Source organism: Podarcis liolepis, assembly GCF_965112155.1.
Source record: "Podarcis liolepis genome assembly, chromosome: 8".
NCBI lineage: Eukaryota > Metazoa > Chordata > Lepidosauria > Squamata > Lacertidae > Podarcis > Podarcis liolepis.
Genome location: NC_139560.1, coordinates 89,410,206 through 89,434,091, shown reverse-complemented (window position 1 = coordinate 89,434,091; position 23,886 = coordinate 89,410,206). Strand labels below are relative to the sequence as shown.

Sequence of the window (23,886 nt, the reverse complement as noted above, 5' to 3'; positions counted from 1 at the left end):
GAACTGACTAGATCTCAAAAAAGGATACAACTGAATTAGAACACCCATACATACATATGTACATAATTTTATTTGTAGGCCACCTTTCCATGCTCAAACCACACTCAAGGCAGCTCACAACATGAAAAAACCCCAAAACATAACAAAAGTAGCTGTAAGCAGTAACTAAAACATAATACAAAATCAAACTGAACGATTTCCACATAAATCAAAAAATCTAAAATATTCAAAAAATCAACAGCAAAAATCCCCCCAAACCCCAACCACCTGTGTGTGTCCCTGCCCCTCAGACAGTTGCAGATGATTTGAAAGAGATTTTTCTGTTCACAATGCATAGACTCATTCTGCTTTCCCCAGTGGTAAACAGGTTCTGGAGATGTGTGTTCTGTTTCAAAACACTGCCAAACCTGTTTGACCAGAGGTAACAGAGGGACAAAACAAAACTGTACATAGTCCGAGGGCAGCAGTGGGGGGACAGGACTCTCAATTCACTTTCCCAGTCTAGGAAATTAACAGAACACCTTTGGGGCTGAAGTTTGATCTTGGGAAAGGGAATGATACCAGAGCCTAAGACACAATGTGCCATTCGTCCCCAAGGGCTTCAACACACTCACTGTGCATTTTTCTATCCTGCCCCCATCCTGGACCCTGTACAATCTACTTCTGAACATCCTCTTGCTTCAAAGGATTCCCATGAGGCAGACCGTTAAAGAAAGTGTTTAGTTTTGCTTTCATTGAACCTTGGCTTATTATTGAGCTATGGGATATAGCAAACTCTGGTTAGTGTAACAAATCAGCTTCATAAAGCTTTGTAAAGTTTGGAGGGGCCCCAAGGGCCATCTAGTCCAACCCCCTGCAATGCAGGAATTTCAGCTAAAGCATCCAAGACAGATGGCCATCCAGCCTCTGCTTACAAACCTCCAAGGGAGTCCACCACCTCCCGAGGAAGTCCATTCCCCTATCAAACATAACTCATAGTCTGAACTTGGCTTGTTGTGAAACTGACCCACTTTTATTATAAGAGATGAACCCTGGTTCACCCACAGTAATAAGTCAAGATGGAAGGAAGGTGAAACTCAATGCCGTTCCATGTGATTGCATGGGAGAAGGACAGCAGTGTGGGCTTGAGGGATAGATATCATATACGGGGGTTAGCCTCTTGTTACGTGCTTATTCTGTTTATTTCTATTATATTATAAAAATACACTATGTATAATGCCTATAGAGCAATGTCTGCTACTTTTATTGTAAATCGAATGAGGTACAGTGGTACCTCAGTTTACAAACTTAATCCATTCCGGAAGTCCGTTCTTAAACTGAACCCGTTCTTAAACCGAGGCACGCTTTTCCTGACGAGGCCTCCTGCCACCCTTCCACCATTTGGCTTCCATTCTTAGACCAAGGTAAAGTTCACAAACCAGGACACCAGTTCGTAAACCGGACTGTTCTTAAACTGATGTACCACTGTACTAAGATCCTAATTTTAGCACAGAGGAGGCCTATCCACAGGCTACGTAACTCAAAAAACGCAAATTTGCTTTCTGCAACTCTTTTAGTTTGACAAAGAATGAGCCTAAGATATTTTTGGAAAAGTTATATATTTACAGTTTTATTTGTATGCAGAGTTAAACAGCAAACAATCTTAACACTGTAGGTGAAAAGTGTATTTACCCCCAAAATCACCAAAGCAAATAAATTATTTAAAGAATTTTTGTGTATTAATAAGGCAATAATCCTAGGTGGCCCATTAAAAGTCTTGCTAACTCTCCAAATACATAACTGAGCAATCCAGCAGAAAATGTACGAATGATAGGTTTGTATTATCTCCCCAAAAAAACCCTTCAAGGACAGAAGCAGTAAGAGACTTCAATTCCTCTAAGACCTGCAAAGGTATTCCTAGAGTATATCAAGGTAAGATGACAGGAATAATCTTCAAATGAACATTCAGTGCTTCAGCTTCAAGGATGCTGTGTCCACACACAATGGTAAATACACAAATATGGGCAGCACAAAGTGGCACATGAAAAAGTTAGAATTTTTTCCATTCCATGTCATCTGGAGGATTGACTTCTACTTTCCTTTTACCCACATCAGACCAGTTTGTGCTCAAAACTGTCCCACCAGACTCCATCTGAAACAGGAAAACACACATTTGTCGATTATTTTAAAAAAGGAATAATCCAAGAATCAAGTAGACTGAGTTCTGCAGGCGAGAAGGAGGCACAGTGACCCAGTCACTAAGCACTGAACTAAGAAGTTCAATGCACCCTTCCACCTGCAAAATAATTTCCTATTATTTCATGGCTCTCCAACTCTCAGAAACAGCCATATCTGCATCACAGGAGGTTGGAGCATGCGATCCTTGGGAGGGTTCCTTCCAACCCTACAATTCTATGGCAGGCTTCCTTGTCAAAGGGTATTGATGTTACATTTGCAGTCATAATAAATTAAACACAACTCAGAAAATCTCATGTTAACTTACAAAAGATTTGTTCATGGCACGTTTCACTTCATCTGTGCCATCAGAGTATATCTGCTGGAACAGTTTATTTAAAGCTGCATCCCCCTCCAACTTTTCATTCTTCTCTTCTTCTTTGATCTCAACTACTAATTTGTCCCAATTCTTTGTATAATGAGAAGATGAAGGATAAAGGTGTGTTGCATCTGAAACTTGAAAATGGAGAGAACAGATTGATCCCAACAATATATCACAGCTTATCACAGATGAACAGTGGTGGACTTTAGCATGTACAGACTGAAAAGAAGGCAACAGCTCCAAATAACTGAGTTTACTGAAGCATGTACTTCCCTCCGCATTCCTTACTCAAACAGGACCATAAAAGCCAGAGCAGGGGCAGGCAATCTTTTCTAATTCAAAGGCTATGGGTCCTTGTGAGTTCTCTTCTCAGGAACTACATGCCCATGATGAGTGGGGCTGAAACCACACACCTTTCTCCTACATACATATATCCATTGGGGTTCTCTTTCTCGGCCCCCCCCCCAATAATATATATCTGTTTGGCCTCTCTCCCACACCACAAACACAATCAATCCTCTAATCCACACCTTCCCAGTCTTCCAACAATGGGCTACATAATGCAGAAGAGGGAACAAAAGAGGGCAGCTTTTGTTCCACAGCAGATTCATGCTGGGCTCTACCAAGCACTCAGTTCACTTACAAATGTCACTTTACACACAAAAGCCAGTGAAAAGTTCTGTTCTACTTTTTCATTCTCTACCTGTGCTCCTTCTCTCCCCACCCCATGAACATAAGAGCAGCCTTGTGGATCAGACCCATCGAGGGCAGCATCCTGTTCTCACAGAGGCTAACCAGGGGCCCATGGGAAGCCTGAAAACAGGCCTTGAGTGCAACATCGCTCTCCTCACCTTTAATTCCAAGAAGCTGGTATCCAGAGACATACTGCCTACCAACAGTGGAGGTAAAACTTGGCCATCACAGCTGACAGCCATTGACAGCCTTAGCCTCTGTGAATTTGCCTAATTCTCTTTTGAAGCCTTCCAAGTTGGTGGCCATGACTACCTGCTTGTGGAAGCAAATTCCACACTTTAACTATGTGGTGTGTGAACAAGTCTTTTCTTTTGCTTGTCCTGGTTTTTCCAACATTCAGTTTCATTGGATGCCCACAGGTTGCCGTGTTATGAGGGTGAAAAATCTCCCCCCACCCACTTTCTCCATGCCATGCATATTTTAAATATGCTTAGCATGCCTCCTCTTACTTTCCTTTTCTCTAAACCAAAAACCCCAAATGTCTTCCTGCACAGGAACCTTCCCACCTTTCCAATAACTAAAAGGAGCATTCACATAAGAAATGACAAAATTATATTATGAGGCATCCTGCATTTGCTGGATCTGGGAATAGATAATTTTGAAAAATTGAGACATTTTAGATTTAGAAGGACATGATAACAGATTTGCATGGCATGCATACTTATGGTATGAAAGCATCACATAATAAGAAAATCCATTTTTAGGGTATAGGAGAAATATAAAGACATTAGAACAAAAAACACTGTGGTGGCTCTCCCCATTAGAAGCAATATCTTTGAAGAAAATTGAACATATATAGAGCTGTTAACCGAAGTAGAAAAACAGGTAAAATTAAAAGACTCTGAAGAGATAAGAGAACTGGTAACAGACTGGTTACAGTATCATCAATTAAATGATATTTTAAAGACAGATAAAAAGAAAGGTTTTAGTTATGAGTTATCAAGATTTCAAAAAGATGTTTTAGAAAATAATATAGCCTGGTAGAGGCTATGGAAAACAGATTTGAAATTCATGGCATGTTGTTCACTGAAAGAAAATTACATAAAAATGATGTACTGGTGGTATTTGACTCCTGTTAAGTTAGCAAAAATGTACAGAACAAGCACAATTACCGTATTTTTTGCTCTATAAGACTCACTTTTTCCCTCCCAAAAAGTAAGGGGAAATGTGTGTGCGTCTTATGGAGTGAATACAGGCTGAGCAGCTGTCCCAGGAGCCAGAACAGCAAGAGGGATAGCTGCGCAGCGAACCCTCTTGCTGTTCTGGCTTCTGAGATTCAGAATATTATTTTTTCTTGTTTTCCTCCTCCAAAAACTAGGTGCGTCTTATGGTCTGGTGCGAAAAATACGGTACTTGCTGGAAATGTAAAGAAAAAGAAGGTACCTTTTATCATATGTGGTGGACGTGTAAAGTAACGAAAAATTTATGGGAGATGCTATATAATGAAATGGAAAAAATGTTTAAAATAAATTTTGTTTAAAAACCAGAAGCTCCCCTATTAGGAATTATAGGTACCGAGATACCAAAGGACCAGAAAATAATGTTTATGTATGCAACAACAGCCACACAGATACTATTAGCCCAGAGATGTTAGGAAGAGACAACCCTGACCAGAGGAGAATGGCAAACCAAGTTGATGGACTATGCCGAAATGGCAAAATTAACAGGGAAGCTCAGAAACCAAGAAGATAAGAACTTTAAAAAAGAATAGGAAAAGTTTACAATTTATTTAAGAGACCACTGCAACATTAAAACATTAGGAGGATTTTAACCACACTTGTAAAGTAACAGAAAGTATGGATAATTTAGAAGGATAAAAATTTGGATAATATTGATATGCAGTTATAAATATTATCATTAGGACCCAGAGGAGGGATGGGGGGAAGTCATGAGATTCAGAGTAATCTCAATATTTGGATTTTGAATTGTTTTTTGTTGTATGTTTAGAATTTTGAAAATCAAATTTTAAAAACTGCTTTTACAAGTTAAACATCAATTATGACACATCAAGCAAAGACTATCTCAAGCTCTTCTCTTCTCAAGAGAGGAAAGAGGAAAGAGAAGAAGTTTACAAGCCAGGAATCAATTCAAGACACCTACATGGGACTACCCTTCAAGATGGTCAGGAAACTGCAACTAGTACAGAATGTTACTGCTAGAGTTTGGGCAGGCATGGGAAGCCACGTGTCACCAGATCTGTTCTGGCTCCCTATATAATACCAGGTCCAATTCAATGTGTTAATGCTGGCATATAAAGACTTCTTGTCCATGGGGTCACGAAGAATCGGACACGACTAAATGACTAAACAACAACAACCTGGACACTTGGTGGTGAGTCTTCCTGTTTCAGCCAGTACAAGCCTTGAGATCCACTTGTGGAGAGGGTGGTTGGTCACAGGGCTACTGGCAAGTATTGCTTGCAGTGCTGGACAGGATTGTCTCAGTGACTGTGCCCTGACTTGGGAATTCTTCCCTCCTAAGGACATGGGTAGCAATGCTGTTTGTTACTGGCCTTTTATCATCTAGTCAAGACCAGCCAGTTCTCAGCTTCTGGTTTCCTTAATCGCGGCAGCTCCCACGACCACAGGAGATCATTGGCGAAGCAATAAACAAAGATGATAGAGGGTAATTATCTTTGCAAACTCCCTCCAGGGTCTGGGGGAAAGAGCTTCACTCGCAGATCGTCTAGGTACCTAGCTTTCGCTCAGACATGGATGTGGGAAGCACTTTGCCTCTCAGTAACCCTCCAATGCCACCATTAAGAGCAGTGATTCTTCTGTTCATTAAGAGATTTATTAGGATTAATGCACAGATGTGTGCTGGCAATGATGGGACAAGATTAAGGACAGCCGAATCGAAAATAGCTACAAGGTCATACAGATTTGAATTGGAAAGATGACTCAAATCGAGCTAAAAGACAGTATGTGTTGGGGAGGGAAGCCAATCACTTCATTATAAATCCTTTGCTACATAAATGACTCGGCAAACACCCTTCCCCCCAAGAATGCCTTTTTTTTTTTGGCTCTTCACAGCAAGTGAAGAGGAAAGAAGATGGGAGTATAGATATGGAATATAATGGCAAACGGGACTGTGTGAGGAAAATATTAAAGTTTGGAATAATTATTAAAAGGGCTTGGAGCCTCTGCGGAGTTAATTTTTTACTTGCCCCCTAATTGAGGGGAGGAGGGACTGGACTTTGAAGACTTCCTGGGGTTCTAGTGGGACACCAGATCATTCTTCTATAAGTACTTATAATTAATTGCTTCGTTTGGACGTGGAGGGGAGAACTTGGAGGGGAGAACTTGGAGGCTTGCCGGGGCTCTGGCAGGACATTAGGCAACTCCCTGCTTGTAATCGGAAGTATGGAATTTTACAGCTACAATCAGAAGAGTTGAGAACAAAAGAGAGAGATCCCTCCAGAATAACTCTGAGTCAACAGAGCCATAAGGCACAAAGGAGATCAGGAATAACTAATATGGACATAATATTTGATAAATAAAGGAACAATTGATGAAAATTAAAACCTCACACAGGAAGAAGAAAGGAGAATTTGCGAATTTACAAATTACTGTATGTGTTAATAGGAACTGACGTCAATTATTGTAGCTGTGGTATAAGGGATTTTATCAAGAGTGGATTGTATATGGTTTGAGCAATAGTCTGGAGGCAGAATTAAAGAGGATCAGTAGACCTTGAAGTACAGCATGTCGGAAGCCACACAAATTTTATAATTGGCTATGTAATTGATTTGTATTTGAATTGCTATTGCTATTTGGTATTGATAAAATATGGCATTTATTGGATTTTTGTAATTGAAAATTAATAAAATATTGAACAAAGACCAGCCAGTTCTCCCAGGAGGACCCGTTTTGCCTGTCCTGTCCATTTAAGGTTACATTGTCTGGATCTTAAATTGTATCTAGTTTTACTCTTTATGGCTGGAAACCACTTTGGGAACAATGGTGAAAGGAACACTAAAAATCTGATAACTAAAATAAAATAATAAATAGAAAAAAAGTTTGCATTCTGACCAAAGTAGACTGATTCTCTTCTCTCTGCTACATTACAACAAGTGATCTTTGTGTAGCAGGACTATAATTTGTTGTTTAATAATGGATAATGATGGCATCCAAGAACAGACCTATAATCCAATAAGTGATTGTCTCAAACAAAAGAGTGCAATAGTGTGTAGATAAGAGCAAAAGTACAACAGTTGTAGAACTGAACATGAACATACTAACCAGGCGCAAATTGTTTTAGTTTAGGAGAGCCTTCATGGCCTTCTAATTTCTCCCATCGTACAGCTTCTGGTTTCTTCATTTTTATTTCAATCTACAGAACACACAACAAAAACCCAAATTTTAATGCACTAAATGAGGCCTGTAGTTTTTTCTTGTGTATTTTTTTAAAAAAAGAAAAATGTTAACTGCCATACCAGTTAAACGTACAATTAAGCTAATTTACAAACTAGCTCAATTTGCTTATCATAGTAAATGGTTTATTGTGGATGTGCTGATGAGAGCCACTTTGCCCCCTGGCATCCAAAAACCAACCACAAGCCCTAGCTGTGTGTTACAGCTGAACCAGGAACTGTGGCTTGTTTTGCTCTAAACAATTATCAGTAAGCCGAAAAACAAACCTAGACTACAGATTGTGGTCTGCTTGGGCAAAATAAGCCACAAATCCTGGTATGTGTTTGTTCACTTGAAGCTGTGCTCTTTGAATTCAGCCTGTACCTTTCTATAGCTCTGCAGAACAATGAGCAACAAAAAAAAGAAGCAGCTGTTGCCTGGGAAGAGCCATAGTAATAGGACGATGGGTGAAAACAAGGTTTTGAAAAACAAATCCTAGGAAGTGTGCTTGAGCATTACTTTTATACTTATGGCTGAATCACTTTCTCAGTCTGTTAAGCACAGTGGCAACTTGGTGACATTTGGACTTGGTGGGGCTGTAGTTTTTTACCTTGCAGTTCTCTTCACAACAGGACATGTACAGATCTCATTTAGAAAAATGTATCATATGCCACATGTGCCAGTGCCACGGTCTCCTTGCTATAAATAAATCATTTTCTTCACATTTATGGACAGGGAAAGAGCTTCTAAGTATCCTTTTCAGAAGACTGGCTTACTTACCTCTTACTGAGAAATTAAACTCTATCAACCAAATACTGGTGAGGGCTCACCACAGAGCCCATCTAGTGGCAGTGAAGGCAGGAAAGAAGGCCTACTTGGCTGCCTCCATTGCAGCCTCAGTAGGTCGTCCAGCAGAGCTCTTCCAGAGAGTGCAGGACCTCCTGCAGTCTGGCACAAAGGAAGTGCTGAAACCAGCGGTAGCTCTGAGTTGTTTGCAAAGCATTTTAAGGATAGAATTGCTTGCATACACCAGGATCTTGACTTGGCTGCTATAGCAGATGAATCTCAAGGGGGGTCCAGAGCACAGTCTAGTCCCATTATATTGGATGAATTTCAGTTAATAAGGCTTGAGGATGTAAACAAGCTGCTTGGATCAGTCAAGGCGACTACTTGTGCTCTGGACCCTTGTCCCTCCATCTCAACTCTCTCCTCTGTGCTCAAGTCAATCACTCACTACCAGCACACCTGTCTTTATGAATCCCATGGGAAGCCAGAGCAAGGAGACACTAACAACTCTCTTAATCTCTAGCACATGTTTGTTGGCCCAACCCAACCCACCTGCGCAAGGCAGGCAACAAAAGCTGCTTGAACTCACACACAAGCCACCGGCAATTTCTCCTCCTAAACAAATGCAAAATGATTTAATTAATTTAAAAAAAACATTCTAGAAAGGGACTCACACTGTGGCCCCTAATGCACCCTCTTTCTAGGAAGGTCACAAAATAAATAATAAGCAAAAGAAAAAAGGACAAAGCTGCTTAGAACATGCTACAAGCTCTAAGTTAGTGTGGCTTGCAAAGAAGCACTCTGAACATGCTCAGAACAGTTGTAGGATTCTGAAAGGTCTACAATACCAGCAGACCTACAAACAGGATGGAGGGAGAATCTGCAACACTAAGGTAAAGAAGTCTGCCGTTCTAGTGAAATATAATTTATCACATGGTTTTTCTGTCTGGTAATAGATGGGAGGGACCTCCTGGCGACAATACTTTTGAATTAGGATTGGTTGAGTGGTGCAGGCAGCTGGTTGGCAGGAAAATCTCCAGGAGTCTCTCTAAGCTGAAGGAAAGAAATGAGTATGTGGAGGACATGAAAGAATGTGACTTTGAGATTTTTGGGTAAACTTTATAAAAATGTCCTTGAAATTTTACTTGTAGAAATTATGGACTAATCTCCACTGATTAAACATATTTTGACTGACTAAAAAAAGGCACACTTGACAAATCAAGCAACACAATTAAATAATGATTATGCACATGTAAAAACAAAACAAAACCCTGCGTATCATTTAAAACAAATGGGACAGACTATGATTCAGCAGAGAGGCATGGACTTTTAAACATACTATACATTCTAAAGTTATACAGAATATTGGTTTCATCCCTCTGTTTTGGGATAAATTTATATTATGCACTTTCATAATCAGCCAAAGAAGAGATATCATCATGATCTCTACCCACACCTGTTACAAGCGTATTTTAAGTTTCACACTAAATATCACAGCACTCATTTTACAGTTACAAACATATAATTTACTTCCAAGATCAGTGTTAGCAGTCTGCCATATGACTTGAAGTCCAGCTTGTTCAATTTTATGCATAAACTTACTCATTTTGGCAGAGTAATTTTGGCAGAGTAATCTCAGCTCTATTCAAACCCAGGATAACCCAGGGATCCCTGTAGCCCTAAGAACAACGGCACCTTTGTAAATGCTCACCCTAGAGTCATCTTATAGCAAGCTGTTTGAATATCCTGTCATGAATCAAAACTCCTACTTTAAACATTGAACTAAACAGAAATAATTTAAAATAGGCTTCTACTTTTACAAAAATGCTATTTCTTAGGGGAAAATAAGTATATGTATGCACATTAATAACAACAATTGTATACCACCCTATACCCACAGACCTCAGGGTGTCTCACAACACAAAATCACAATACAAAAACATGTATATTACTATACAAATAGATTTTATCTAGTTCTCCTCGTTACATATTTATTTTACAGTTTCTGTTTGACCCTAACGCTAAACCAGGGGATTCCAAACTATCAAGTACACACCTGTTCTAGCTTCCAAGTAAGACTAAGGCTAGTGTTTTCCACAGTTTTAGTCCCAACGGGGGTGGGGTGGGGGTGGAAGTCATCTAAGAGAAAAATTAAGGCAGTGAGGTTATGTGTGTCTGCATCTCACTACTACGGTATGCTGCTACCAGCTCAATTCCAACAAACTATGATTAAGGAAACCTTACTTGGCTGCAGTGTGATATCTGATTTATTTATTTAATATTTATAGTCACTCTTATCAAACTTTGGATTCAGTGAATCCACACATAATCCCTTTTGTTGCTACTGGTGGAGTGGTGGGAACAGCAGGGCTGTCGACGGCTACAACAGGAAAACACAATTTTAAGGACAGATCTACCGTAAGCTGAAACGCGGATCAGCAACACCTCACAGTCCAGGGGACACCCCAACCCCCCCATCACAGGATTTCACCCTCAAAAGTTGCCCTTACTGTTAAACAGATGTAAAATTTTACTTGAAAATTATCTATATTTCATACTTTTCAATATTTTAAGGTTCGTCAACTAAATAGTGCTAACTTACCTTACATTGTTTAATATACTAATTTACGCAGACCAAAGAGAGTAATTTTTATATCTTTATGACACCAGAGAGAGAGAGAGAAATCCATCAATTGTAGGGAAAGCGCACCCCGGGATAAAACTGCCCCTTGCGGAACCAAAAGGAAGGCATTAACTGCTGCCAAAGGAATAATCCCCCAGCACCACCTTCTGGAGCTGACAGTCTAAGGAGCAAAACCACCACAAAGAAGGGCCTCCCAACATCCCACTCAAGACAACCTATCCAGATACCATGGTCAACAATACTAAAAGCTGCTGAGAAATCTAAAAAAGGTTACGCAACTGTTTAGGGTGCAAGCCTAATCCCACTTACCTGGGAGTAAGCCCCACAGAATTCAAAAGGATTTACTTCTGAGTAGCCATGGTTAGGACTGCTCTTTAAGTCTTAAGTCAAAACTCCTGAAATATCAGTTTGAACCTTTCTAAACTTCCAGTGCTTATTTAAGGCTGCATTCATTCCTTTTTAAATGTGTTTGCAACACTTTTAGGAGTAAAAGAGGTATTGAATTCCTATTCCTAGATTAGAATACTCTTGAAATATGCATTAGAGTATAAACTATGAACAATAATAATGGTGGAAAGTTAATGGTTTAAAATGAAGTACTAAGCCAAGCCAAGGTATTTATTCATTGCTTCCCTCCCCCCCCAAGCCACTATTAAAAACTGAACCCAATGAGCCTGAAACAGTATTTTAGCACCCTCTAGTGAAAGTGACAATTTCACATAACTACTGAGGTTCCAGAAGAAACCAATAACTGTGAGTTTTAAAGATCTGTCAGCAAATTTCCAGAACTTCAAAACCAAATTCAGTGAATTGACAAACATGATCTAACACAGCTGCATTTGGCAAATTTAGCTATGCTATATTAGTGTATGAATGTATGCAAAATAGAAGAAGAAGAAGAGTTTGGATTTGATATCCCGCTTTATCACTACCTGAAGGAGTCTCAAAGCAGCTAACATTCTCCTTTCCCTTCCTCCCCCACAACAAACCCTCTGTGAGGTGAGTGGGGCTGAGAGACTTCACAGAAGTGTGACTGGCCCAAGGTCACCCAGCAGCTGCATGTGGAGGAGCGGAGACGCGAACCCAGTTCACCAGATTACAAGTCTATCGCTCTTAACCACTCCACCACACTGGCTCTCTACACCACAAATATGCTATTTGTGAGACATCTTGGTGCAAATTGAATTAGTTGCATTCATTGGTAATGCACCATGCATTTAAAGTACATCTTGTATATTTTTTCCATGACCTGTGCTATGCCAAGTCTTCACATTTCTACCCCAAACAACAATCACAGTAAGCAGACCAGGGTGTTCGCCAAACCCTTTATCAAAGCACAGCAGAGCTCCTACTGCATTGTAAATGAATCCTATTCTTCTCTTCCCCCTCCCACATGCACATGAGCGCATGGTAATCCCACTTCTTATGCATAAATGAAAACTGTGAACTGTATACTGAAGCCCTTGGAGCCACCCAACATCTAGCGGGTGACAGCATCCCCATCACTCCCAGAGCCAAGCAGGCCTTGCCCATCAAACAAACAGAGCACTTAAAAGCTCCTTTTGCACCAGGTAACGCAAGCAGACCCGGCTCAAAAACAGTTTAAAGCTCTGTGCCTTATGGGGGGCAAGCGGGGGGGGGGGGAGTAATGCAGTACCATGAAGACCAGAAAACTGAAGCTCAACTCCAGCAAGACACAGGTTGCACAAGTAACATCATTCCTAGTGTATGAGAGCTGGTGTTCAACCAGTTCTGGATAGAGTTGCATTCCCCGTTTGCAGTTTGTGAGAGTTCCTTAATCCAGCTCTGTCACCAGCAGCACAATTGTTTCAGTGGCACAGAAATCTGATGGGGAGCAATTCAACTGATGGATCAACTGCACAGCTGAGTTTCCTGTCATAGTATCCTGCAGGAAAGCTGATGGGATGGAGCCCTGAATAGGATTGTTCCTGCTACGAGCTAGGGGTTGTCGGTCTTACTTCTCGCTTTTGCCTTATTACACAGCCATAGAACTCAAGCTAGTATTGTCATGCATCATATTAAGTCAGATATTATTTCACAAAATAAGTCTGAAAAGTTTGTGAATGTATTCATATTTATTTTTAATATCGCTATTTGTAACATAATAATTCAAAGTAGCATGGATGGTGTATTTTATATGAATGTAAAGTCTATGCAAGATTGCCAAAGAAAAATGGTTATTCAGGGCTATCCTAAATAGACAGGACTTAAAATAACAGATTTTAAAATAATGTCACATTTTAGGATAGTTGTGCCCATTTGCTTAGAGGCACTCTTGTTAGTCCAAAGGCAAGGAAAGGCTTTATAATCTGAGTGCAGTGCTTTATAATCTGAGTGCAGAGAGCACAAAATATGGTCTGAAGCTCAACATCAAAAAACGAAGATCATGGCCACTGGTTCCATCACCTCCTGGCAAATAGAAGGGTAAGAAATGGAGGCAGTGAGAGATTTTATTTCTTTTATTTCTTATTTTATTCTATGATCACTGCAGATGGTGACAGCAGTCACGAAATTAAAAGACGCCTGCTTCTTGGGAGAAAAACAATGACAAACCTAGATAGCATCTTAAAAAGCAGAGACATCACCTTGCCAACAAAGGTCCGTATAGTAAAAGCTATGGTTTTCCCAGTAGTGATGTATGGAAGTGAGAGCTGGACCATAAAGAAGGCTGATCGCCAAAGAATGGATGCTTTTGAATTATGGTGCTGGAGGAGACTCTTGAGAGTCCCATGGACTGCAAGAAGATCAAACCTCTCCATTCTTAAGGAAATCAGCGCTGAGTGCTCACTGGAAGGAAAGATCGTGAAGCTGAGGCTCCAAGACTTTGGCCACCTCATGAGAAGAGAAGACCCCTTGGAAAATACCCTGATGTTGGGAAAGATTGAGGGCACAAGGAGGAGGGGACGACAGAGGACGAGATGGCTGGACAGTGTTTTTGAAGCTATCAGCATGAGTTTCACCAAATTGCAGGAGGCAGTGGAAGACAGGAGTGCCTGGCGTGCTCTGGTCCAGGGGTCACGAAGAGTCGGACACAACTAAATGACGACAACAAAACTATGTTGTGTTCAGTGGGGTTACTGCTAGGTAAACATACTTAGGACTGCAGCCTAAGTCATTTGCAGAAGCATGCACACAAACTACTTTTCTTAACCACCTAAGATTTTTCTTGGGGGGAGGGGGTAAAAACGCATGTTACAAATATGAGTAAGTGACAAGCAGGGAGGATTAAAAAAATGATTTCTTAAAAACATCGATTTTTTTAAATTTTAAATTGGATTTTTTTTAAAAAATGCTTTTGGAGGAAAAATCTTTCTAAATATTGTTTTCTGTTTAAATTACATAATAGTCCAAAGGCTATTCATCAGGAAATAAGGGTTTGTTTTTAATTATGTAGCATGAGGCTTTATATGCAATGTTTAAATTTTTTGGTAAATGAATTCCATTAATCTATTCATAATGTCATACTCTTCCAGAGGTTTCGGTAAGATTATTTGGGGCAGTTTTTCTAACAAGAAGATATTATCACAGAGGCTTGTTTTTACAGTTCTCAAAAGTGTGAATTTGTGTCTTCACAGGAAAAATGTTATAAAATAAACATACAGCGTTGAGGAAGAAACCTTAATCCATTGTTCCTTTGCAAATTTATACACACAGAGAATCAACCCCTTACCTCTTCAATGAATAGATGGTTTGGAGTGGAATAGATTTGCACAAGTAGCTAAGTGTGAAGCAGTAAAGATGAAAGTGCAACCTTGTGAGGAGAATACTCCACAAGTCTTGGAATCTTTGTGTAGTAATTGTGGAAGTCAGTTGCATATCTGTGCAATTCAGACTTGAGGCAAGTGCTGAAGGCTCTTCCGGGCTGGCAACCTCTTCCCAATCCCACTGGGTTCCAACAACTGCACTAACACTTAACTGTACAGAATAGGCACCTGAACGTAGAAGCAAATCCCAAAGGGGGGGGGTGGAAATAGTAACTTGGCGAGACCTTGAAGTGCTTGCCAGTCAACTAATAAAGAGTTCACACTAGTTCCCAGGGCTCGCCTGACATCATCCAAACAAGAGTCTCTAACCACATCAGTTAACAAACATGGATACATATGCTATAACGTTATTGTTTTAGTTAAATAAATTATTTAAACTGTTATTAAGGAAATGATTATTTATTTATTTTTCTCCTTCCAATAAAGTACAGCAGAAAAGTTGTCCAAATATAAACAGTTAACTTATTAAACCTCACAATAATTTCATAATTATCGGTCTACGTATTTCTAATAGTATAACTGAATCAGCTATTTTTTATATAACTGTAAAAACTACTCTAAAAAGTTATTATTCCAAAAATGAAACCTTCATCTGGTTGTAAATATTAAGATTATACCAGCAAGAATGAGTCTTTCTGTTAAAAATATGATTTAAATCAAGTATTACTGACTAGTGATTTAAATCGTCATTTAATTTAAATCAAATCCACCCTGGCGACAAGTATCTAACAAAATAATTTGTTCTTTAAAAGATTACCTTGGTTGAAAGAACTTTGAATGTACTTTGTTCTGGAACTATGGAATGAAGAAAATGAAGCTTTAAGTTGTAGTCTTCCTCTGACGAAAGTCTCACGAATACATCTAGCTGTTAATAATACGAAACATAATCAGTAGTAAACACAAGGAAAAGGCCTCCTAGTGTTTCTGTCATTTCCCAGGAAATGAAGGCAAAGACCTTTCATTGGGAACATCTAATCTGTGTCGAGTATAGGAGAGGAATTTCAAACAGCAATTTATATTGAATTATTCAACAGATAATTCAAAGTGTGCTAGAACATAAACAGAAGATTAATGTTCTTAGTCATCAAGTAGGTACTCAGAAAGCCTGTTATGTCAGTTTGATGTGCATTCTTTAGGTAAAGAATTGCATTAACTGTAGAAAGTTACCAAAAGCCATAAATAATTAAATGGACAAAAGACACACAGCTTCTTCTTTTGCTTTATACTTCACACATTTCCATGCCCAGCAAGATGTGTGAATATAAAGCAGCAACTCACTGAATTTTTGATTCTATTATCTAAAATATGTAAATGATAAAACAAGAATACTTGCAATATAATTAACCAAACCCGGGGTCCCAATAATTAAAGTTAGGATTTAGTGAACAGCACGACAGAACAATACAGAGAATATAAATATTAGATAATACCTGCAACAACATTTCCCAAAGCCTCACTTTTTCCCATCCAAGCATAAAGCTGCTGATTTTATCTTGGGCTGCAATAATCTCTTGGAAGTTACACTGAACTCAAAGAAATGACTTTGAAAAGAACTACATTTATAACCTAAGGGTGCCTTGATTTCAGTTTGAATTTTATGCATATCTTACCTCTTTTTCTGAAAACTGTATGTTTACATCATCCTTCTTTGCGTTTTTGATCATAATAGTTACAATTACATGAGATTCTGTTTGGTACCAGTCATGCCTTTAAAAAAAACACCAGCATTTTAGTTTATGTGAATATCCCACTGTTGTATCCTGATTGCTTCCCAAGACTTTCCCAACTCCTTCCCTCTGAACAAGGGCCCATGTGAACTATGTCAAACATTTAGTTAAAGGTAGGTAGCTGTGTTGGTCTGCCGTAGTCGGAGGAAAAAAATTCCTTTCAGTAGCACCTTAGAGACCAAGTTTGTTTTTGGTATGAGCTTTCATGTGAATGCACACTTCTTCAGATACTATTCAGATTCGTGTACATGCACACAAAAGCTCATACCAATAACAAACTTAGTTGGTCTCTAAGGTGCTACCGGAAGGATTTTTTTATTTTTTATTTTGTTATGTCAAACATGAATGTCAATGATGATCCTTGGGAGAAAATGGAACATCCAGGAATTGAGCATGGATCCTCCTAAAGCAATGGTCCAAGCCTTTTGGAGTGGAATTGCATATTCATTTTCAAGAATGGAGGATTGATCAGACCCCAGAATTATCAGTATATTAAAAGTGAAAGATGCAGCTCCTTTCTAACCAAAGAGCATCCAGTTCATTAATTCTTCAAGTTGACATGAAAGCAACCAAGTGCATGACCTTTAAGTAAGCTCCCGCAATAGATGGTCTCAGCAAGTTTCAAAGACTATTTGATGAGATCCTTAGAACAGATCCCAGAAGAAAATGCACAGCTGGAAAAAGAGTATCAACAAGGGTGTCCCACATGCCCTTAAAGTAGTGCTGTGCAATGCCAGGTTAATGATTCATAAGACCAGTGCCACTGATTGTGTATGGAGGAATTGACCTGGTTGGACATGGTAGCTGGCTGTGTTCTTGCTGCTGCTTGTCGACCAGGTTTCTCTTATCGCACTATCTCAAATCTTCCATATGTGGACAAGGTGACTGAGCGGGTGGTCGCAGAAGAACTCCACGCACGCTTGGAGGATGTGGACCATTGGACCATTTGCAATCAACACATCATGGGACTGAAACCACCCTAGTTGCACTGGCTGATGACTTCCAGTGGGACAGGGCCAGGGCCAGAGATGAAAGCAGTTTCCTAGTTCTGCTGGATCTCTCAGCAGCTTTTGATACTGACCATGGTATCCTCCTGGATCTTCTAGGAGGTCTGGGAGTTGGGGGCACTGCTATGCAGTGAACCCACTCATTCCTCCTCGGCCATGTCCATAAAGTACTGTTGGGGGAGGTGAGTGTTCAGATCCCTGGACTTGAGGGGTGCCTCAGGGCTCTGACTCCTCTTCCATGCTTTTTAACATCTATAGGAAACTGCTAGGAGAGGTCAATAGGGGGTTTGGGCTGGGTGTTCACCAGATGAAACCCAGCTGTACCTCTCATTTAAATCAAACAAGTGAAGGCAGTGGATGTCTTGTGTGAGTGTGTGGAGGCAGTTGTGGGGTAGATGGCAGTCAAGAGATTGAGGTGGAATCCCAACAAAAGTACTGGTTCTGGGAGACAAGGAGCAGGGAGGTGTGGGGAATTCCCTGGTCCTGAGTGGGGTAAATATGCCCATAAAGAACCAAGTGTGCAGCCTGGGAGTCATTTTGCACTCACAGCTGTCCATGAAGGCACAGGTCAATTCTGTGTCCACGGCAGCGGTCCACCAGCTCCAGCTGGTACACTGGCTGAGACCCTACCTGCTTGCACACTGTGTCACCAGAGTGGTAATGCTCTGGGTATCTCCTGCTTGGACTACTGCAATGCGCTCTACGTGGGGCTACCTTTGAAGGTGACTTGGAAATTACAACTAATCCAGTATGCAGCTGCCAGACTGGTGACTGGGAGCTGCCCCTGGGACCATGTAATACCCGTCTTAAAATATCTACATTGGCTCCCAGTTCGCCTCAGAGTACAATTGGAAGTGTTGGTGCTGGCCTTTAAAGCCCTAAATGGCCTTGGTCCAGAATACCCAAAGGAGCGTCTTCACCCCCATCCTTCAAGCCAGACACTGAGACACTCCAAGGGCCTTCTGGCGGTATCCTCCCTGAGAGGGAATCAGGCAGAGGGCCTTCTTAGTAGTCAAGCCCCCCCATGTGGAATGCCCTCTCATTAGATGTCAAGGAAATAAACAATTATTTGACTTTCTGAAGACATTTGAAGGCAGTCCTGTATATGGAAGTTTTTAATGTTTGATGTTTTACTGTGGTTTTATAATTTGTTTGGAAGCTGTCCAGAATGTCTGGAGCAGCCCAGTCAGATAGGTGGCATATAAATATATTATTATTATTATTATTATTATTATTATTATTATTATTATTATTTGGATGCTTGCTGGAGGAAATGCTTAAAATGTGAGGAAGCAGGACATCCCCACCCCAGATCTCCAGAACACTACCCTGGCCTGCCACCTGCCTTTCCGGGTACTGGGGCACTGGCTCTATATCTACCCCAGTTCATAGGCAGGATTATAGCGAGAAACGAAGGTCAAATTACAAAATTATTCAGAGTGTCCCATACGTTCTAATGAAATTATGATTATGTCTTCATTGCATTTCAGGATATAATTAATACCAAGACAGCTAACAAGCAACATTCAATTATGTATTTTAAGAACACAAAACACAATAGTGACAAATTAAAAAAAACACCATCAGGTTGCTACTCCTAGGGCAGCTGATGGTATCTCACTCTGGGGGGCAGGGTAGAAGAGTTCTGCTGGAGCCTGCTCCTGCTCCCTCTCCTGGAACCCTTTCCACTGGACAGGTTATAGTAGATCACCTGGAGTGGTTTGGCTGAGGAAAGTCCCACTGGTTCTGGCTTTCTTTTGAGGCCTTTCTTAGGAAAATTATTCTATAAACACTAAGTACTGTTATAGAGAATGTTAAAAAAGAACTCCATCTTACTTGATCTTAGGTGGTTTTGACTGATGTTGCAAAATCTGATTGTCATCCTTTACAATGAAAAGATATTGATAAATTAGAACAATCTAGCAGTTTTTAAGCCAAGCATCATAATATTTTTACATTACAAAAGAGTGCTTTTTAGTAGCTATCTGTGGTCTCTTGTGCATGAAACGGACTTCAATACAAGAACCACATGAAAATACACACATGCAAAAAGAAAGTTTAGGCACATTTTATACATATATGTCATATTTCCACAACTCCTGTACCCATGAAACCAGTGGGTGGGTGTATGACTAGAAAAAATGCACCTACATATAATTTTACAGATAATAAATCATTTTCTGATTACTCAAGGGGACTCAAAACTATAAGGACTCAGAACCATAAGATTAAAACCATATTGTAGCTAAAAGCACTTCAGAACTTTAAATATAAGCAGAAGAAAAACACAGCAGACAGAATGTGCAAGATTTTAAACGGAAAGCTGTTGAGCACAAGGTGTTGGCAAGGACAGCATAGGGAAATGTTTAAATGAGGAATCTCAGAGTGGAACATAGTGTGCTGTGTTAGCTTATGTGGTCAAGAACAGCAAAGCAAGGAACTGTGTGAGAGGTTATGACCAAGGAGCAGACAAAGATCAAGGGAGCCAGCTGGAAAGAACTGAATGGAGATAGAAACCATGCAAGGCCATGGTCACAGAGATACAAGCTACGGGAAGAAGAGAAAGACCTAGCAGAGAGGAACTAACTCAAAGGTTAACAGGAGAGAAGCAAGAAAGGCCTGGTCCTAGACATGTGTAAATCTCTGTATGCACTGTATATTCTTCTGTGTGTTTCTTGTTCTTTACTTTTTAAATTCTGATAAATTACATTTAAAAATTATCTGAGATTTTCTGATCTATTAGCACTTGGTTCAGAGGGTGGGAAGACTAGTGGACACTGAGTAGTAGGAATCCTGTTGGAAAGTGTTTGGGTCACATTATAAAATGCCTCATCAACATAAAATCCTTACAAAGGTTGCCATACAACCTGGAGAAGTGTTATGCTCTAGAAACCAAGTATACAAATTAGGGAGAACCTTACCACCTCATTCTGCAATCCAACTGCAAGGCAAAAAAAAATAAATCTTTATTTTGAAAACATGTTTCTTAAAATATGTATTAATTAGCCACAAAGAAAGCATGCTGGTATCAAAGCTATTTAGTAGTCTTGCTCCAGGTTATTTTACAGAATAAGTCAGTTTAACACTAGACACATTTAGATTGCAAACCTTAACTAGGGAGTGAGTGGGACTTACTTCCAAGGAAACATGAACAAGCTTCCACACCAAGTGTGAAAAGTTTCTGGCAACAGTAATGTACCATTCAAGCAGCAGCAACACACACAGAAAGAATACAGTGGCACTATTACTTCCCTTGATCTAGATGCTATACTCCTATTGATGCAGCCCAGAATTGCATTGGCTTTTTTAGCTGCCGTGTCACACTGTTTTTTACAAAATAATTTTTTTAGACTTCTCTGACCAGCAGCATCTCTGTTATTCTTTAGGCATCAGGCAAAGTGCACACTGTTCTTTCAGGCTTTCAGCTGTGTGTAAGATATTTTAACGGACTTACATCACTGGTTTATACTTGTTTAGAAGTTGATCTGCTCTCTTTTCTTTTTGATTTCATTGTATTGCTTTTTGTTGTGCTATATTATTGTAAGCTACCTTGAGACCATTCTATGGCAGAAGCAAGATAGAAAGATTGAAAATAAATTCAGTCTATAATTGCAATGTCTCTCTACCACACGTTTTCTGAAAGTCACACCTTTTTGTATACGAACCACTTGCATGCTCACACACATACATGTTGCCACCCTAATCATAAATATGAATATATTTATGTATTTGTAAGTTATTTGGAAAAAACAAGTGTTGCACTAGATCTCGTAACCCACTTGGCAGGTTCTACAAGGCCTCTCCGCCTCCCAGAGGGGAGGAGTTGTGAGTGGGAGCAGCTTCCCACAGCGGCAGGGAGGCATATCCAGCTCCCTGCTTCTGATTGCCTCTGCTGGTGCGGCCAAGCCTTTCAGTCGGCCAAAGGGGTGGGGTTAGCTGCATTTAAGCAGGCACTGCAGCTCTCTGACCCCCGTCAGTTCCTGCTTGCATCGGATCTCCCTCCCTCCCTCTTTGGTCAGCTTCCTTTGCGTATTGACCTTGATATGGACTTCGGTTGGACTGGTAGGACTTTTTTTATCCATTTGGCAATTTGGCACCAGCCTCTTGGTTTTCTCGTCTACCTCGTAGCAACTCATCACAACTTTCTGGTATTGGCGGTTAGGCATTGGAATAGGTGTGCTGTGTTGGAGGATTGGGTATGGGCCATCATCTACCCCTCCTCTTTGGGGTATTCTGTTAAAGGAATCCGGCGGTCGTGGATCCTGTCCAATGCCCTGCTGGTGGCTAGGGCCTTGGCACGACCCCCGGTGACATCATGGGGAAGCTTCCAGTTGTATTTGCATCAACAAGCTTCTCCCACTGGTTGTTAACCCTGAAATGACTCCCTGCTGAGAGGGGTGGAGTCATGTGTTGCTGTTTTATCCAATGCCTAAGGCAATACTACTCACATGCTGTAACCAATAAAGTTGTGGCCTACCGTATTTTTCGCTCCATAGGACGCACTTTTTCCCTCCTAAAAAGTAAGGGGAAAAGTCTGTGCGTCTTATGGAGCGAATGCGTGTTCCCTGGAGCCAAATCGCTGTTGTCCTGTGCTGATGGGGTGCTTTTTGGGGGTGGGGGGAGGAGCCACGGTGCTCTGCCTACAGCCTTTGCTTTCCCCTGAAGTCCCGACAAGGTTTGCAAGCAGAGGGAAGGCTGTGTGCTGCTGGGCTGCTCTTTGGGGGTGGGGGGAGGAGCCACACTGCTCTGCCTACAGCCTTTGCTTTCCCCTGAAGTCCTGACAAGGTTTGCAAGGTTTGCAAGCAGAGGGAAGATTGTGTGCTGCTGGGGTGCTCTTTGGGGGTGGGGAGTGGGGAGCTACACTGCTCTGCCTACAGACTTTGCTTTCCCCTGAAGTCCTGACAAGGTTGGCAAGGTTTGCAAGCAGAGGGAAGGCTGTGTGCTCCTGGGGTGGAGGGTGGGGGTAGGGAGCAGCAAATTGCTGTCTCTCAGTGCCTCCTAATTCAACTGCAAAGGATTGCCTAACTGGATTCTGAGCTCCATTTGAAGTTTAAAAATAGTAAGTTTGGGGATTTCTTCAAGTAGCAGTTTTGGGGAAACAGTCATAAATACATGCAAAGCATCTCCACAAACCAGTAATAGTAATTTCAGCTAAAACTGAGCAGGCATCTGGCTCAGGAACAGTTTAAACTGCACAGCTATAACCAGACATCCTGTGTGTGTGTGTGGACCATGTTCCTAGTAGCTAATCTTTACTGCTGAAAAGAGGCTCTGATATTCCACTCCAACTCTATAATTCATTATACAAATTCTTACAAGTACAGTCCACCTATACAAAACCAAAAACATTGTGTTCTCTTGGTATTGAATGGAAGCTATTTATCTGCCCTCTTTTCCTCCTCTGTTCTTTGCTCAGTCACTCCATTTTGAATCTTCCTTTCAAAACAACCATGCCTGTTTTGAGAAAACTTCAGAGATTTAGGAACTGGAGCACAATCATTTGATCTTTAGCTTCACAGTATTTTAATATTCTTTTGGAAGCCACCCAGAGTGGCTGGGGGGGCCCAGTCAGATGGGCGGGGTATAAATAAATTATTATTATTATTATTATTATTATTATTATTATTATTATTATTATTATTATTATTATTATTATTATTATCTTTTTGCTGTTCCTCCATACTCCAAGCACTTCTCATTTGCACAGCCCTGGTTTCTCTCCCTGACTATTAATATTCTTGATTAATAACAGTAAAATGCTCAAATTTTAGTTTTTGTGACTGCTGCCAATACTGACTTCCCAGTGATAATGAAAACAGCTACATTATAATGGAATGTGTCCTTTTTCCATTCTCATCATTATATACCATGGCTCGCTTTAAAGCAGCAAAGTGGACAGGAGCCACACACTTTGCTGTTTTAAATAGTTTAGTACAAAATTTGAGTCAGATTTTTTTTCTTGTTTTCCTGCTCTAAAAACTTGGTGCGTCTTTTGGTCAGGAGCGTCCTATGGAGCGAAAAATACGGTAATTTTTCCCATTAACCTAAAATAATGTCTTTTTGTGTCTTATTATAATCCTATGCAGGTGGTGGGTCCTTGACTCACAACTAGGTTTGCTGATGGTTGTTCCCCAATAAATCCTCTTCGCAGGGAAACTTGTGCAGTGTAAATCCTGATTCTACTTGGAATATATCACACAGATTTTGAGGCAGGCAGGGTCAAAAGCATTAAAAATTCAGTGAAGAGTATTTACCAGGGTATAGATGAAAACACGAAAAAGGTCCATTAGGATGGC

The 23,886-nt window shown here is 40.4% G+C and overlaps 2 protein-coding genes across 2 annotated transcripts in view; both read right to left on the bottom strand.

The window, feature by feature from the left end:
- Positions 1 to 23,886, bottom strand: part of LOC310713831 (uncharacterized protein) — a gene marked incomplete at its 3' end in the record, with an annotated part of 476,441 nt that overhangs the window by 392,655 nt on the left and 59,900 nt on the right. The window lies entirely within an intron of this gene.
- Positions 52 to 23,886, bottom strand: part of SUGT1 (SGT1 homolog, MIS12 kinetochore complex assembly cochaperone) — a 41,290-nt gene continuing 17,455 nt past the window's right edge. The window contains exons 7-13 of the mRNA XM_083519629.1: positions 20,512 to 20,531; positions 19,427 to 19,473; positions 16,467 to 16,563; positions 15,614 to 15,721; positions 7,531 to 7,621; positions 2,483 to 2,670; positions 52 to 2,131 (exon numbers count right to left, since the gene is read on the bottom strand). Coding sequence (XP_083375755.1) covers positions 2,030 to 2,131; positions 2,483 to 2,670; positions 7,531 to 7,621; positions 15,614 to 15,721; positions 16,467 to 16,563; positions 19,427 to 19,473; positions 20,512 to 20,531 — 653 coding nt within the window. The 3' untranslated portion in view covers positions 52 to 2,029. The remainder of the gene's footprint in view (positions 2,132 to 2,482; positions 2,671 to 7,530; positions 7,622 to 15,613; positions 15,722 to 16,466; positions 16,564 to 19,426; positions 19,474 to 20,511; positions 20,532 to 23,886) is intronic.